This window comes from Salmo salar, chromosome ssa02 (assembly GCF_905237065.1).
Source record: "Salmo salar chromosome ssa02, Ssal_v3.1, whole genome shotgun sequence".
NCBI lineage: Eukaryota > Metazoa > Chordata > Actinopteri > Salmoniformes > Salmonidae > Salmo > Salmo salar.
The window spans coordinates 83,135,253-83,149,607 of record NC_059443.1 but is presented as its reverse complement, the minus strand read 5'-3'; the positions used below and the strand labels follow the sequence as shown (position 1 = coordinate 83,149,607).

General features: G+C 44.2%; 1 protein-coding gene across 2 annotated transcripts; it reads left to right on the top strand.

Moving 5' to 3' along the window:
* Nucleotides 1-1,140: 1,140 nt before the first annotated feature.
* Nucleotides 1,141-13,848, top strand: LOC106596783 (zinc finger protein OZF). 2 transcript variants are annotated; one of them, XM_045711117.1, is made up of 4 exons: nt 1,141-1,977; nt 2,464-2,534; nt 3,229-3,388; nt 12,712-13,848. In XM_045711117.1, the coding sequence occupies exons 1-4, from the start codon at nt 1,593-1,595 to the stop codon at nt 13,518-13,520; spliced, it is 1,425 nt and encodes a 474-aa protein (XP_045567073.1). In that variant the 5' UTR covers nt 1,141-1,592; the 3' UTR covers nt 13,521-13,848. The 2 variants fall into 2 exon arrangements, with proteins under 2 accessions (XP_045567073.1, XP_045567069.1); XM_045711113.1 differs by having other exon boundaries at nt 2,464-2,708.
* The last annotated feature ends 507 nt before the right edge of the window (nt 13,849-14,355 follow it).

The window sequence follows — 14,355 nt, the reverse complement described above, 5'->3', positions numbered from 1 at the left end:
CAAACTAGTGAAGTCACAGCCACGTTGTTATGCAGTATTACCTTCAGAACCACACACAAGCCATTAGTACAGCACTGTGCTGGTCCTGCTCTGTGTGAATCAGCATTAAACCACCTTAGCCCATACACTGAGCTGTTCCATGTGAATCAGCATTAAACCACCTTAGCCCATACACTGAGCTGGTCCTGCTCTGTGTGAATCAGCATTAAACCACCTTAGCCCATCACTGTGCTGTTCCTGCTCCATGTGAATCAGCATTAAACCACCTTAGCCCATCACTGTGCTGTTCCTGTTCCATGTGAATCAGCATTAAACCACCTTAGCCCATACACTGAGCTGGTCCTGCTCTGTGTGAATCAGCATTAAACCACCTTAGCCCATACACTGTGCTGTTCCTGCTCTGTGTGAATCAGCGTTAAACCACCTTAGCCCATACACTGTGCTCTTCCATGTGAATCAGCATTAAACCACCTTAGCCCATACACTGTGCTGTTCCTGCACTGTGTGAATCAGCATTAAACCACCTTAGCGCATCACTGTACTGTTCGTGCTGAGTGTGAATCTGCATTAAACCACCTTAGCCAATACACTGTGCTGTTCCTGCTCTGTGTGAATCAGCGTTAAACCACCTTAGCCCATACACTGTGCTGTTCCTGCTCTGTGTGAATCAGCATTAAACCACCTTAGCCCATCACTGTGCTGTTCCTGCTCCATGTGAATCATCATTAAACCACCTCAACTGGATCCTACCTGTCTGTCATCTGTGTCCTTTTAAAAAAATCTTTATTTAACTAGGCAAGTCAGTTAAGAACAAATTCTTATTTTCAATGACGGCCTACCAGGGAACAGTGGGTTAACTGCCTGTTCAGGGGCAGAACAACAGATTTGTACCTTGTCAGCTCGGGGACTTGAACTTGCAACCTTTCGATTACTGGGAGATGAACACATTCAAAAAGAGGAAGACACATTTCCTTATTTGGAGTTATTTGTAATGATAATGTTTGCCAGAAAAAAACGATGTAGTGAATCTTTTTATAAACTGCGTTACCCACTCCAGTCAGCAGATGGCGAAGTGAGTTTTTCCAGGTGATGCTTCTCGCGTGACGTACAATGTTGTGGACACACGGGTTTCCACTAGTTACCACAGCCACAAAGTCAAAATTGGCTCTATCGAAAAATTCATGAAATCAAACATTTGATTTTTGGTGTTAATTTAGATTTCGGCATAAGGTTAGCAATGTGGTTAGGGTTAAGGTTGAAATCAAATTTTAAGAAGATAAATTGTAGAAATGTTTGGGGTTTATGACTTTGTGGTGTGGTAACTAGTGACGACCGACTGCTTTGGACGCTTCTTCAACAACACCGCTCAACCACCTCCGTAGCTTGCTAACCAACATGAAATAGAAACATTGAAGCTCTGTAGACCATTTTTGTGTAGCTAAACGAATATCAGTGATTTAAACACAGTTCTGTTAACGTATCTACTAGTTCATTTAAACGTAATTTGCGTGTTAAATTTGCAAATGTGTTACCGAGCCTAGCACTAGGGTAGTCGCTAATGATAGCTAGCTAGCTAGCTAACATCCCTGACAATGAGCTCACAAAGCTACTCTCCTCCTGCTAGTGAAGAGGTCTGCTGGACGGAGAAAGCAGCTCTGGGGATGAACATTGTCGTTAAAGAAGAAGAGGAGGAGGATATTACAGTGATAGGAATGGAAGAAGCATTTCGAATTAAAAAGGAGGAAGAGGAGGCTATCACGTTGAAAGGAGGGGAAATACCGTTTGTTGTGAAAGAGGAAGAGGGAATACAGGCTGTCACAGTGGAAGAGGTAGAAGCTTTCAGAATAAAAAGGGAGATGGCTTCCTCTATCACATTGAAAGAAGAGCCTTTTGGAGGGAAGGAGGAGTCCATAACATTGAAAGAAGAGCAACCTTTTGGAGTGAAAGAAGAAGAGACAGAAGATCCGACTAACACTGGTGAGTATTGTCTTAAAAAAACAGGGGGACAGCTATGCAGTTGTTGGTTTTAAATTGTAAAAAAAAATATATACATGTGTCGGTAGACTGAAAAGAGCTTAACCAGTAGAAAACATTGACTTAAAGCATCAACTCCAATTTCATCCTGCCATTATAACGTTCAATACACCCCACATACATTTCTAGGGTGCAGTCTTCAATAAGCTTTCAAAAACAAAACTTTTTGATTTTGATCACAGCGGATTAAGACGTTTTTGTTTGTTTTTTGTTGTTGTTATTATTGGGCTTATTCTAATGACCTCATAAAAAAAATAGTACTTTTTTAAAAGCTTATTTACTTATTTTCCTTTAGTTTGTATTTAGAGTTTGCTTGTCTATTGCTCTCAGAGGGAAGATCCTAGGATGAGTGATATGTCTGAAATCATGATGGTAGAGAGCAAGCTGCACCCTTTGTTTTTACCGGTAGTCAAACTCTTCCCTTTACAGATCCAAAAACGAGGCAATATGCAGTTTTCTGGCCCTCCCAGGGCTCTACAGTGAAGGAGGACATCAGAAAGGTACAGGAAGTATCTAATGTGGCACCCGTGAATCCCAGACAGTTTGGTGGTGATGACGATTCTATTCACTGCGACAAAGAATGGGACTTGAAAGACAAGCATTGGTTTCCTAGCAACATGCTGAAAGCAGAGTCGGCTCCAGAGTGCCACACCCCAGAGCAGAGGGGGTGTGGTGTGAGTACATCCCAGTCACAAAGTGTTTCTGGTTCTCAACAGTCATTCCTTGGTTCCTGGACCTCCTTCTATTAATGCATTGGAGGAGAATATTTGAGGTTCATCCAAATACTGATATATGTGAATGTTTTTTGCAAATCAAATCAAATCAAATCAAATTTATTTTTATATAGCCCTTCGTACATCAGCTGATATTCTCAAAGTGCTGTACAGAAACCCAGCCTAAAACCCCAAACAGCAAGCAAAGCATGTGAAAGAAGCACGGTGGCTAGGAAAAACTCCCTAGGAAAAACTCCCTAGAGAATGCAGGTGATTCTGATTGGACTTTCTCCTCTAATGCATTTATAGCAGGAGGTCCAGAGAATGAGGAACCAAGGAATCAAGGTAGGAGTGTTTCTGATCTGAGGTTCCTCCTCGTGGACTTTCTCCTTCAATGCATTTATAGTCCAGAGAAGGAGAGGAATCAAGGTAGGAGAGTGTTTCCCACCCTAAATTGATTGTTTATTTTTGTGGTTTCCAGGACATGTCTTTCCCTCTCCCAGGGTCCCCAGGTCGTGCGTCTCCCACTGCTGCCTTACTGTGGGGTCTGAAGAGGGTGTCTGTGCAGCTGGTCGACTGCAGGAAAACACCGGGTCTGAGTGGGACTGTGAGAGGAAAAGAAGAGGGAGATTCAGATTCAAGTAAGAACAGTGGTGTGTGGATTAGACTACAATCTGCTTCTGTTACAGTTCTGTGGTCAGTGTATTCACTGTTGTATAGCAGCTCATTAGTTTTGAAACTACTCACAAACTGCTTTTTGCTAAAGTGATTGTGCACTGATTGGTGTTATTCAGGTGTTTCACCCGTGCTGGCTTGTCATCTCTCTAGTCAGGTGTTTCACCCGTGCTGGCTTGTCATCTCTCTAGTCAGGTGTTTCACCCATGCTGGCTTGTCATCTCTCTAGTCAGGTGTTTCACCCGTGCTGGCTTGTCATCTCTCTAGTCAGGTGTTTCACCCGTGCTGGCTTGTCATCTCTCTAGTCAGGTGTTTCACCCGTGCTGGCTTGCCATCTCTCTAGTCAGGTGTTTCACCCATGCTGGCTTGTCATCTCTCTAGTCAGGTGTTTCACCCGTGCTGGCTTGTCATCTCGCTAGTCGGAAGGCGTTTCACCCGTGCTGGCTTGTCATCTCGCTAGTCGGATGGCGTTTCACCCGTGCTGGCTTGTCATCTCGCTAGTCGGATGGCGTTTCACCCGTGCTGGCTTGTCATCTCGCTAGTCGGATGGCGTTTCACCCGTGCTGGCTTGTCATCTCGCTAGTCGGAAGGCATTTCACCCGTGCTGGCTTGTCATCTCGCTAGTCGGAAGGCGTTTCACCCGTGCTGGCTTGTCATCTCGCTAGTCGGATGGCGTTTCACCCGTGCTGGCTTGTCATCTCGCTAGTCGGAAGGCATTTCACCCGTGCTGGCTTGTCATCTCGCTAGTCGGAAGGCGTTTCACCCGTGCTGGCTTGTCATCTCGCTAGTCGGATGGCGTTTCACCCGTGCTGGCTTGTCATCTCGCTAGTCGGAAGGCGTTTCACCCGTGCTGGCTTGTCATCTCGCTAGTCGGATGGCGTTTCACCCGTGCTGGCTTGTCATCTCGCTAGTCGGAAGGCGTTTCACCCATGCTGGCTTGTCATCTCGCTAGTCGGAAGGCGTTTCACCCGTGCTGGCTTGTCATCTCGCTAGTCGGATGGCGTTTCACCCGTGCTGGCTTGTCATCTCGCTAGTCGGAAGGCGTTTCACCCGTGCTGGCTTGTCATCTTGCTAGTCGGAAGGCGTTTCACCCGTGCTGGCTTGTCATCTTGCTAGTCAGAAGGCGTTTCACCCGTGCTGGTCTAGGTGATACTTAAGACCTGCTGGTCTGTTCATCAGTTGGCATGAGAGATGTTGAGAGAGTAATGACTTTTGTTGGCTCTCCCTGTTTAAGTTCTGAAACCTTTTATCCGTCTTCCCTGTTTCGTATAGCTCTGCTTTCTGTTTACTCCCTATCTTAAGTTGGTGGGGGCTTGTCTTTTCGTTTGGCTCTCCTCAGTGGGCATCCATGGTGGGAATTGTTTAGGGCACATTTTCTAGTTGCATGTCAACTTTCATGGATGTCTTTCAGAACCCCTTCTACAACCCCACCTCTTTGGTTTTGGTTGTCCCAGTGAGTTTCTTTGTTAGTTCCCTTGTTTGGGAGAGGCATTTTTAGTTTGTCTTGTGGGAAGGTAACAATGTCTATACCACATGTGGATAAGAATCAATTAAAAATTATAATTATAACCAGAAATACTTATTTAAAATCAGGGAACTTTAAAATGGGAATTAGGATAATTAACGTAGCAGGTTAGTAGAATTAGGTTAAGGTTAGGATAATTAATGTGGCAGGTTAGGATAATTAACGTGGCAGGTTAGTAGAATTAGGTTAGGGTTAGCTAAAATGCTCAAGCTGTCCCGATGCGACTCGGACAAATCTAGCTAAAAGTTAAAAGAACAATGTCTATTTACCACCACAGACCCATGCAGGAACTAAGACTGCACTCAATAAACTGTATAGGGTCATAAGAAAACAGGAAAAAGCTCTCCTAGTCCCCGGCGACTTTAATGCAGGCAAACGTACATTTTTTTACCTTATTTCTACCAGAATGTTAAATGTGCAACCAGAGGGGGAAAAAACTCTAGACCACCTTTACTCCACACAGAACACATGGTGACTGGTGGTGCAGTTGCGCGAGATGCCTACCTCTACCAACAGACAGTGAATGTCTCGGCTGTCAACAATGGGACCTGTTTATTACGATAATGGAGGAGGTAGAATATCAGACTGACAATGCAGCAGAACATCTAGGTCAAGGCCAACGACCGGTCCTCACCCTGGAGTGGATGCTGAGGGGAGAACATCTAGGTCAAGGCCAACGACCGGTCCTCACCCTGGAGTGGATGCTGAGGGGAGAACATCTAGGTCAAGGCCATCGACGGGTCCTCACCCTGGAGTGGATGCTGAGGGGAGAACATCTAGGTCAAGGCCATCGACGGGTCCTCACCCTGGAGTGGATGCTGAGGGGAGAACATCTAGGTCAAGGCCAACGACCGGTCCTCACCCTGGAGTGGATGCTGAGGGGAGAACATCTAGGTCAAGGCCAACGACCGGTCCTCACCCTGGAGTGGATGCTGAGGGGAGAACATCTAGGTCAAGGCCATCGACGGGTCCTCACCCTGGAGTGGATGCTGAGGGGAGAACATCTAGGTCAAGGCCATCGACGGGTCCTCACCCTGGAGTGGATGCTGAGGGGAGAACATCTAGGTCAAGGCCATCGACGGGTTCTCACCCTGGAGTGGATGCTCCCTGTGTTCCCTGTGCTCCCTGTTCCCTGTGGCTCAGTTGGTAGAGCATGGTGTTTGCAACGCCAGCATGGTGTGTGCAATGCCAGGGTTGTGGGTTCAATTCCCACGGGGGGCCAGTACAAAAAAAAAATGCATGAAATGAAATGTATGCATTCACTACTGTAAGTCGCTCTGGATAAGAGCATCTGCTAAATGACTAAAATGTAAAATGTAAATGTAATGCTGAGGGGAGAACATCTAGGTCAAGGCCATCGACGGGTCATGCCAGCTTTTGGTGGCAGCAGTTATATCTAACTACCCTGACCACAACAGCAGCTACATTGGATTCCAGGAAGCTGGGGCTCATAGCATCTGATACGAATAACATTTTCAAGAAATAACATTGTAGTTAAAATGTTATATTAACAATTTAATTTTATTATTAAACATAAAACAACAATTACAATGACTAAGCAATTCACAGTGTCACTCGGCATTAGTTAGACCAGGGATTTACAAACATGTACCTAGAGAGCAACCATCTTGTAGATTTTCACTCCAACAGCTGGGCTTGATTAGGGTTGGATTGAGAACCTAGAGGATGGTAGATCTCTAGGTACAATGTTTGAGAACTGTGGGGTTTATGTAAAACGCAGGGAAGATCCCAATTGCATAGTCTTTGTGTCCTCTCTCCTTCTCAAAACGCATTGGATGAGAAATCCAGAGGACCTCTGTCTCTCATCCAATGTGTGTTTTGAGAAGGAGATGAGCAGAGGCGACGTGAGGAGTATGCAATTGAGATCTTCCCACAGAATCCTCCTCATTACTCCATGTGCTGGCTCAGACCTGGGAGGCAGCCTGGTTCCAGAACTTTACCAGGTTGTAAAACAAGTCTCACTGGGCGCCAGATGAATCAAATCCCCTCATTGAACAGAACGGGTGTTCCCATTCAAGACGATGATGTCATAATGGGAGGACTGTCGGTCATTGCGACTGTTCCCATTGGAGCAAAGCAGGAAGTAAAAGCAGGAAGTGTTCCCATCAGTCTGTGCTATGATTTGTTGCATCAACTCAACTGACATTACAAAAAATACATTCCATTTCAAGAGCCACATCCGTTAGCATCATTTGAATGAACATTCTACATTACCATGGAAATGATTGTATCACGTACGGCAAGAGGTACCGATGTGTGAAGTCTGGAACCAACAGGACCCTGAACAGCCATAAGACTGCTAAATAATTAACCAGATGGCTACCTGGACTATCTGCATTAACTTTGACTCGCATCACACACACTGCTGCTATTGTTTATTATCTGTCACTTTATTCCTAGTTATATGTACATATCTACCTCCATTACCTAGTACCCCTACACATCAACTCAGTACTGGTACTCTGTGTTTACAGCCATGTTATTACCTAGTACCCCTACACATCAACTTAGTACTGTTACCCCTGTGTTTACAGCAATGTTATTACCTAGTACCCCTACACATCAACTCAGTACTGTTACCCCTGTGTTTACAGCCATGTTATTACCTAGTACCCCTACACATCAACACAGTACTGGTACTCTGTGTTTACAGCCATGTTATTACCTAGTACCCCTACACATCAACTCAGTACTGTTACCCCTGTGTATACAGCCATGTTATTACCTAGTACCCCTACACATCAACTCAGTACTGGTACTCTGTGTATACAGCCATGTTATTACCTAGTACCCCTACACATCAACTCAGTACTGGTACTTTGTGTATACAGCCATGTTATTACCTAGTACCCCTACACATCAACTCAGTACTGGTACTCTGTGTATACAGCCATGTTATTACCTAGTACCCCTACACATCAACTCAGTACTGTTACCCCTGTGTTTACATCCATGTTATTACTTAGTACCCCTACACATCAACTCAGTACTGTTACCACTGTGTTTACAGCCATGTTATTACCTAGTACCCCTACACATCAACTCAGTACTGGTACTCTGTGTTTACAGCCATGTTATTACCCAGTACCCCTACACATCAACTTAGTACTGTTACCCCTGTGTTTACAGCCATGTTATTACCTAGTACCCCTACACATCAACTTAGTACTGTTACCCCTGTGTTTACAGCCATGTTATTACCTAGTACCCCTACACATCAACTCAGTACTGGTACTCTGTGTGTTTACAGCCATGTTATTACCTAGTACCCCTACACATCAACTCAGTACTGTTACCCCTGTGTTTACAGCCATGTTATTACCTAGTACCCCTACACATCAACTCAGTACTGTTACCCCTATGTTTACAGCCATGTTTTTACCTAGTACCCCTACACATCAACTCAGTACTGGTACTCTGTGTATACAGCCATGTTATTACCTAGTACCCCTACACATCAACACAGTACTGGTACTCTGTGTTTACAGCCATGTTATTACCTAGTACCCCTACACATCAACTCAGTACTGTTACCCCTGTGTATACAGCCATGTTATTACCTAGTACCCCTACACATCAACTCAGTACTGGTACTCTGTGTATACAGCCATGTTATTACCTAGTACCCCTACACATCAACTCAGTACTGTTACCCCTGTGTTTACATCCATGTTATTACTTAGTACCCCTACACATCAACTCAGTACTGTTACCACTGTGTTTACAGCCATGTTATTACCTAGTACCCCTACACATCAACTCAGTACTGGTACTCTGTGTATACAGCCATGTTATTACCTAGTACCCCTACACATCAACTCAGTACTGTTACCCCTGTGTTTACAGCCATGTTATTACCTAGTACCCCTACACATCAACACAGTACTGTTACCCCTGTGTTTACAGCCATGTTATTACCTAGTACCCCTACACATCAACTCAGTACTGGTACTCTGTGTATACAGCCATGTTATTACCTAGTACCCCTACACATCAACTCAGTACTGGTACCCCTGTGTTTACAGCCATGTTATTACCTAGTATCCCTACACATCAACTCAGTACTGTTACCCCTGTGTTTACAGCCATGTTATTACCTAGTACCCCTACACATCAACTCAGTACTGGTACTCTGTGTATACAGCCATGTTATTACCTAGTACCCCTACACATCAACTCAGTACTGGTACCCCTGTGTTTACAGCCATGTTATTACCTAGTATCCCTACACATCAACTCAGTACTGTTACCCCTGTGTTTACAGCCATGTTATTACCTAGTACCCCTACACATCAACTCAGTACTGTTACCCCTGTGTATACAGCCATGTTATTACCTAGTACCCCTACACATCAACTCAGTACTGTTACCCCTGTGTTTACAGCCATATTATTACCTAGTACCCCTACACATCAACTCAGTACTGGTACTCTGTGTTTACAGCCATGTTATTACCTAGTACCCCTACACATCAACTCAGTACTGTTACCCCTGTGTATACAGCCATGTTATTACCTAGTACCCCTACACATCAACTCAGTACTGTTACCCCTGTGTTTACAGCCATATTATTACCTAGTACCCCTACACATCAACTCAGTACTGTTACCCCTGTGTATACAGCCATGTTATTACCTAGTACCCCTACAATTCAACTCAGTACTGTTACCCCTGTGTTTACAGCCATGTTATTACCTAGTACCCCTACACATCAACTCAGTACTGGTACTCTGTGTATACAGCCATGTTATCGTTACTCGTTGTTTATTTATTATTACATGTTTTACTTCTCTATTTTCTTTCTCTTCTCATTGTTGGGAAGGGCCTGAAAGGAAGCGTTTCACTGTTAATCTACACCTGTTGTTTATGAAGCATGTGACAAATAAACTTTGATTTGATGACAACGCCAGGCAGCCATTGCAAGTGTACCCATGAGTTGACCAGGGTTAGAGGTTCCAATCCCGTTCTATCCATTCTGATGTCTATGGCCATGAGTTGACCAGGGTTAGAGGTTCCAATCCCATTCTATCCATTCTGATGTCTATGGCCATGAGGCGGGGTGATGTTGGGAGGTAGGTCTGGTGTCCCCCGGGGCGATGTTGGGAGGTAGGTCTGGTGTCCCCCGGGGCGATGTTGGGAGGTAGGTCTGGTGTCCCCCGGGGCGATGTTGGGAGGTAGGTCTGGTGTCCCCCGGGGCGATGTTGGGAGGTAGGTCTGGTGTCCCCCGGGGCGATGTTGGGAGGTAGGTCTGGTGTCCCCCGGGGCGATGTTGGGAGGTAGGTCTGGTGTCCCCCGGGGTGATGTTGGGAGGTATGTCTGGTGTCCCCCGGGGTTATGTTGGTCTGGTGTCCCCGGGTGATGTTGGGAGGTAGGTCTGTGTCCCTCGGGGCGATGTTGGGAGGTAGGTCTGGTGTCCCTCGGGGCGATGTTGGGAGGTAGGTCTGGTGTCCCCCGGGGTGATGTTGGGAGGTATGTCTGGTGTCCCCCGGGGTTATGTTGGTCTGGTGTCCCCGGGTGATGTTGGGGGGTAGGTCTGGTGTCCCCCGGGGAGCGATGTTGGGAGGTAGGTCTGGTGTCCTCCGGGGAGTGATGTTGGGAGGTATGTCTGGTGTCCCCCGGGGTAATGTTGGTCTGGTGTCACCCGGGGAGATGTTGGTCTGGTGGTTGGTGTCCCCCGGGGTGATGTTGGGAGGTAGGTCTGGTGGGTCAACTTTGAAGTTTGGGTCTTTGACCTGTTTTATCTTCCCGCCGCATTACAGCCTGCTCGACCAATGGGGTTCTAGACAGTCAGGTTCTGAATTCGGGTAAAACAAAATGCATAGTATTTTCAAATGCCAGGCATGTTACTAATCTTGTCATTGCTACATTGCTACAAGTCAGTGTACAAATATTTTAGTGTGTGGGTTAACTGCCTTGTTCAGGGGCAGAACGACAGATTTTTACCTTGTCAGCTTGGGGATTCGATCTAGCAACCTTTCAGTTACTGGCCCAACGCTCTAACCACTAGGCTACCTGCCGCCCCAAAATGTTCTGTTCATGTGGAGAACTTGATAAGGAAGCTCAAGCTGAGAATAGCTTTTTATTACCGGCATAAGGCTTGTTTTTCTCTGGAGGCCAGGAAGGAGCTGGTACGATGTACATTACTGGCGGTTTTAGATTTTAGCGACGTTATTTATATGCAGACCTCAACCACTACCCTGAGAGCACTTGATTCAGTGTATCATATGGCCCTCAGGTTCATTACAAATCAAAAACGTCTAACACATCATTGTGATCTCTACAGCGCTGTTAACTGGTCGTCATTGACCCTGCGTAGACTTTAACTCTGGTATACACTGATTTATAAGGCCATACGGGGTAAAATGCCATTTTAACGCTGTTCTTTTTTTAATCAGGCTGGTAATTAAATATCAATTACGGTCCCATTCTCATTTGCGATTAACAGTACCAAGAATTAGGACAGGTCATGGGAGGAATAGTTTGTTGCTCAGCTCCGTGGTCCTGGAATTCTCTCCTGAACATTTTAAAATGTGATGATCTAGTCTCGTTGGTGGAGTTTAAACACTTGATCGACGTAAATATCATAGAAGAGTGTAACTGTCTTTAGGACCGCTGTTTTTTTAGTCAAGACATTTGTGTTTTTTTGACGTAATATGTAATTGTTGTACTGTATGTGTGTCTATAGTTTTGTTTAATGTTGTGTTAGTGTATGTAAGTTGTTTTGTCTGAAACTTTGTTCCCCTTGCTGCTATTGGACCGGGTCTCTCTTAAAAATAGATTTTATCTCAATGAGAAAAACCTGTATAAATAAAGGTTAAATAAAAAATATATCAAACAATTCAAAACAATACACACATCTAAAGTACAAAAATGGAATTAAGAGATCTACATACTCAAACAATGTACCTAAAAACTGCCTGGGATCCTGACAAACAGCCAGGCACGTGTTGTAAAGGACCCAGAAGTGTTTGTGGGTCAACTTCCCCTTTAAGCAGGATTCCGGGACAAGAAATATTTGCAGAATCCATGCAAAAACAAGTGCAATATTTATAATCTAACTTAGTATTTTTTTTTTTTTAACATGTTTTCACATTGTCATTATGGGGTATTGTGATGTTAATATGGGGTATTGTGGGGGCATTATGGGGTATTGTGATGTCATTATGGGGTATCGTGTGTAGATGAATTACAATGTTTTATTTAATCAATTTTGTATTCAGGCTGTAACACAACAAAATGTGGAATAAGTCAAGGGGTATGAATACTCTCTGAAGGCACTGTACATACCCAGCGTCAGATGAACTCGTGGATATAATTTGTATGTCTTTGCCGTGCAGTATGAAGGAAGTTAGAGGTAGTTTCACTAGCCAATGCTAACTAGCATCCGCTAGCATACCTGTAGACTTCCAGTCATTGCCCTAACACGTTGCCAGAATCTCGCAGTGTCCCTTTAAAGCTACAATGTAAGATGTGTTTACCATCAAAGAGTGGGTCACCAACAAAACAGTATTACCAGTGGATCAAATGCAGCTTATGACATTGATTTAAATACAGTAGGCCTCAATATCTATGATTATAGTGCTCTACTATAAGACTTTTTTTTAAATTATGAATTGTTTGAAAACTGGCCACAGGTTATTGAGGGATGTGATTAGGATTCAACCTTATAGGAAGACAGTTGTATCATATGGAGGTTTCATTCAGGTCTCTCTTTTAAATACACATTCTATTTTTCTTTGGCAGGTGAAAGACCAGACTCAGAGGGGCCAGAGATGTCCAAACCAGGAAGACAACACCACTGCTCCCAGTGTGGAAAGAGTTTTACCCGGTTAGGGTCCTTGAAAAGGCATGAAGGAATACACGCAGGAGAGGAGACTTACCACTGCTCCCAGTGTGGAAAGAGTTTTACCAGGTTATTTAGCCTGAAAAGACATGAGATGATACACACAGGAGAAAAGCCTTTCCACTGCTCCCAGTGTGGAAAGAGTTTTACCCGGTTATGGCACCTGCAAATGGATGAGAGAAGGCACAGAGGAGAGAAGCCTTTCTGCTGCTCCGATTGTGGAAAGAGTTTTACCCAATTAGGGAGCCTGAAAGAACATGAGAGAATGCACACAGGAGAAAAGCCCTTCAACTGTTCACTTTGTGGAAAGCGTTTTACCCATTTAGGGAGCCTGAAAGGACATGAGAGCATGCATAGAGGAGAAAAGCCCTTCCACTGCTCACATTGTGGAAAGAGTTTTACCCGGTTGGGGCACCTGAAAACACACGAGAGAATTCACACAGGAGAAAAGCCCTTCCACTGCTCCCTGTGTGGAAAGAGTTTTACTCAGTTAGGGGGCCTGACAAAACATAAGATATTACACAAAGGAGAGAAGCATTTCCACTGCTCCCTGTGTGGAAAGAGTTTTATCCAGTTATGGGGCCTGAAAACACATGAGTGGACACACATAAAAGAGAAGCCTCACCCCTGTTCCCAGTGTGGAAAGAGTTTCACACAGTCAAGATACCTGAAAAAACATGAGCTGACACACTCCGCAGAGAAGCCTTGAAAGAATCCACATTGCAGAGAAATATATCTTGGAAAGATATTTACCCAGTTAGGGAACCTGAAAGACCACGAGGTAACAGACACAGGGGAAATGCCTTACCACTGCTCCCAGTGTGGAAAGAGATATTTAACATAAATACATAAGTTAATTAATGAGTTAACACATACAGTGCTCCAACACTTGTCTCATATTTTTGTGTATGCCACATGAAATCAAATTGTACAAAGTGAACTCAATGTTTTTTAACATTAATTGAGTATATCTGTTTCAATATAGAGTAGGTCAGTTGTAATGCTTTTTAATTAAATTATAACTTTTTAGAACTCTGGCTTTGTGTATATTCTCTGTGTTAATCAAGTGCTATTTAAATGTGATATATTTCCTCTTGTGTTTGCATTGTATATGTATGTGAAAAATAAACAAATGTACAGACTGAGAAAAACGTACAATTCTTATTCCAACAGTATTTATCCATAATGTACATATTAATATTGAGATGTGTGTACTGCAAGGCAGGATCAATAAGGGGTAGCCATCTAACTTTTATAAAGAACCAGAAATAACTATGGATTTCCTGGTTCTTTCAAAAATCTCAACTTAGATATGCGTTTTTCAGACCATGCCCATTTCAAGCTTCTCTTTTCAAAAAAAGAAAAGATAGCTGGCTAACTCATTGATCCTGCTGTTGTTGTATACCCCTCGGGTGTAAGTCTGCGTAGAGGAAAACAGGCCATGTCCTGGCGTTCCACCACCCTAAAAGAGACAATAAATATCACCCCCACCCCCACCGTTTCAGTCGCACATGCTCCTTAATATTTTCCTGTGCGACCTGGAA

What these genes read in the sequence shown, in the direction of transcription:
- LOC106596783 (XM_045711113.1), top strand. Translation starts at nt 1,593, where the DNA reads ATGAGCTCACAAAGCTACTCTCCTCCTGCTAGTGAAGAGGTCTGCTGG. An exon ending in AGAAGATCCGACTAACACTG is followed by an intron (nt 1,978 to 2,463) that starts GTGAGTATTGTC and finishes TTCCCTTTACAG; the next exon opens with ATCCAAAAACGAGGCAATAT. An exon ending in CAGAGCAGAGGGGGTGTGGT is followed by an intron (nt 2,709 to 3,228) that starts GTGAGTACATCC and finishes TGTGGTTTCCAG; the next exon opens with GACATGTCTTTCCCTCTCCC.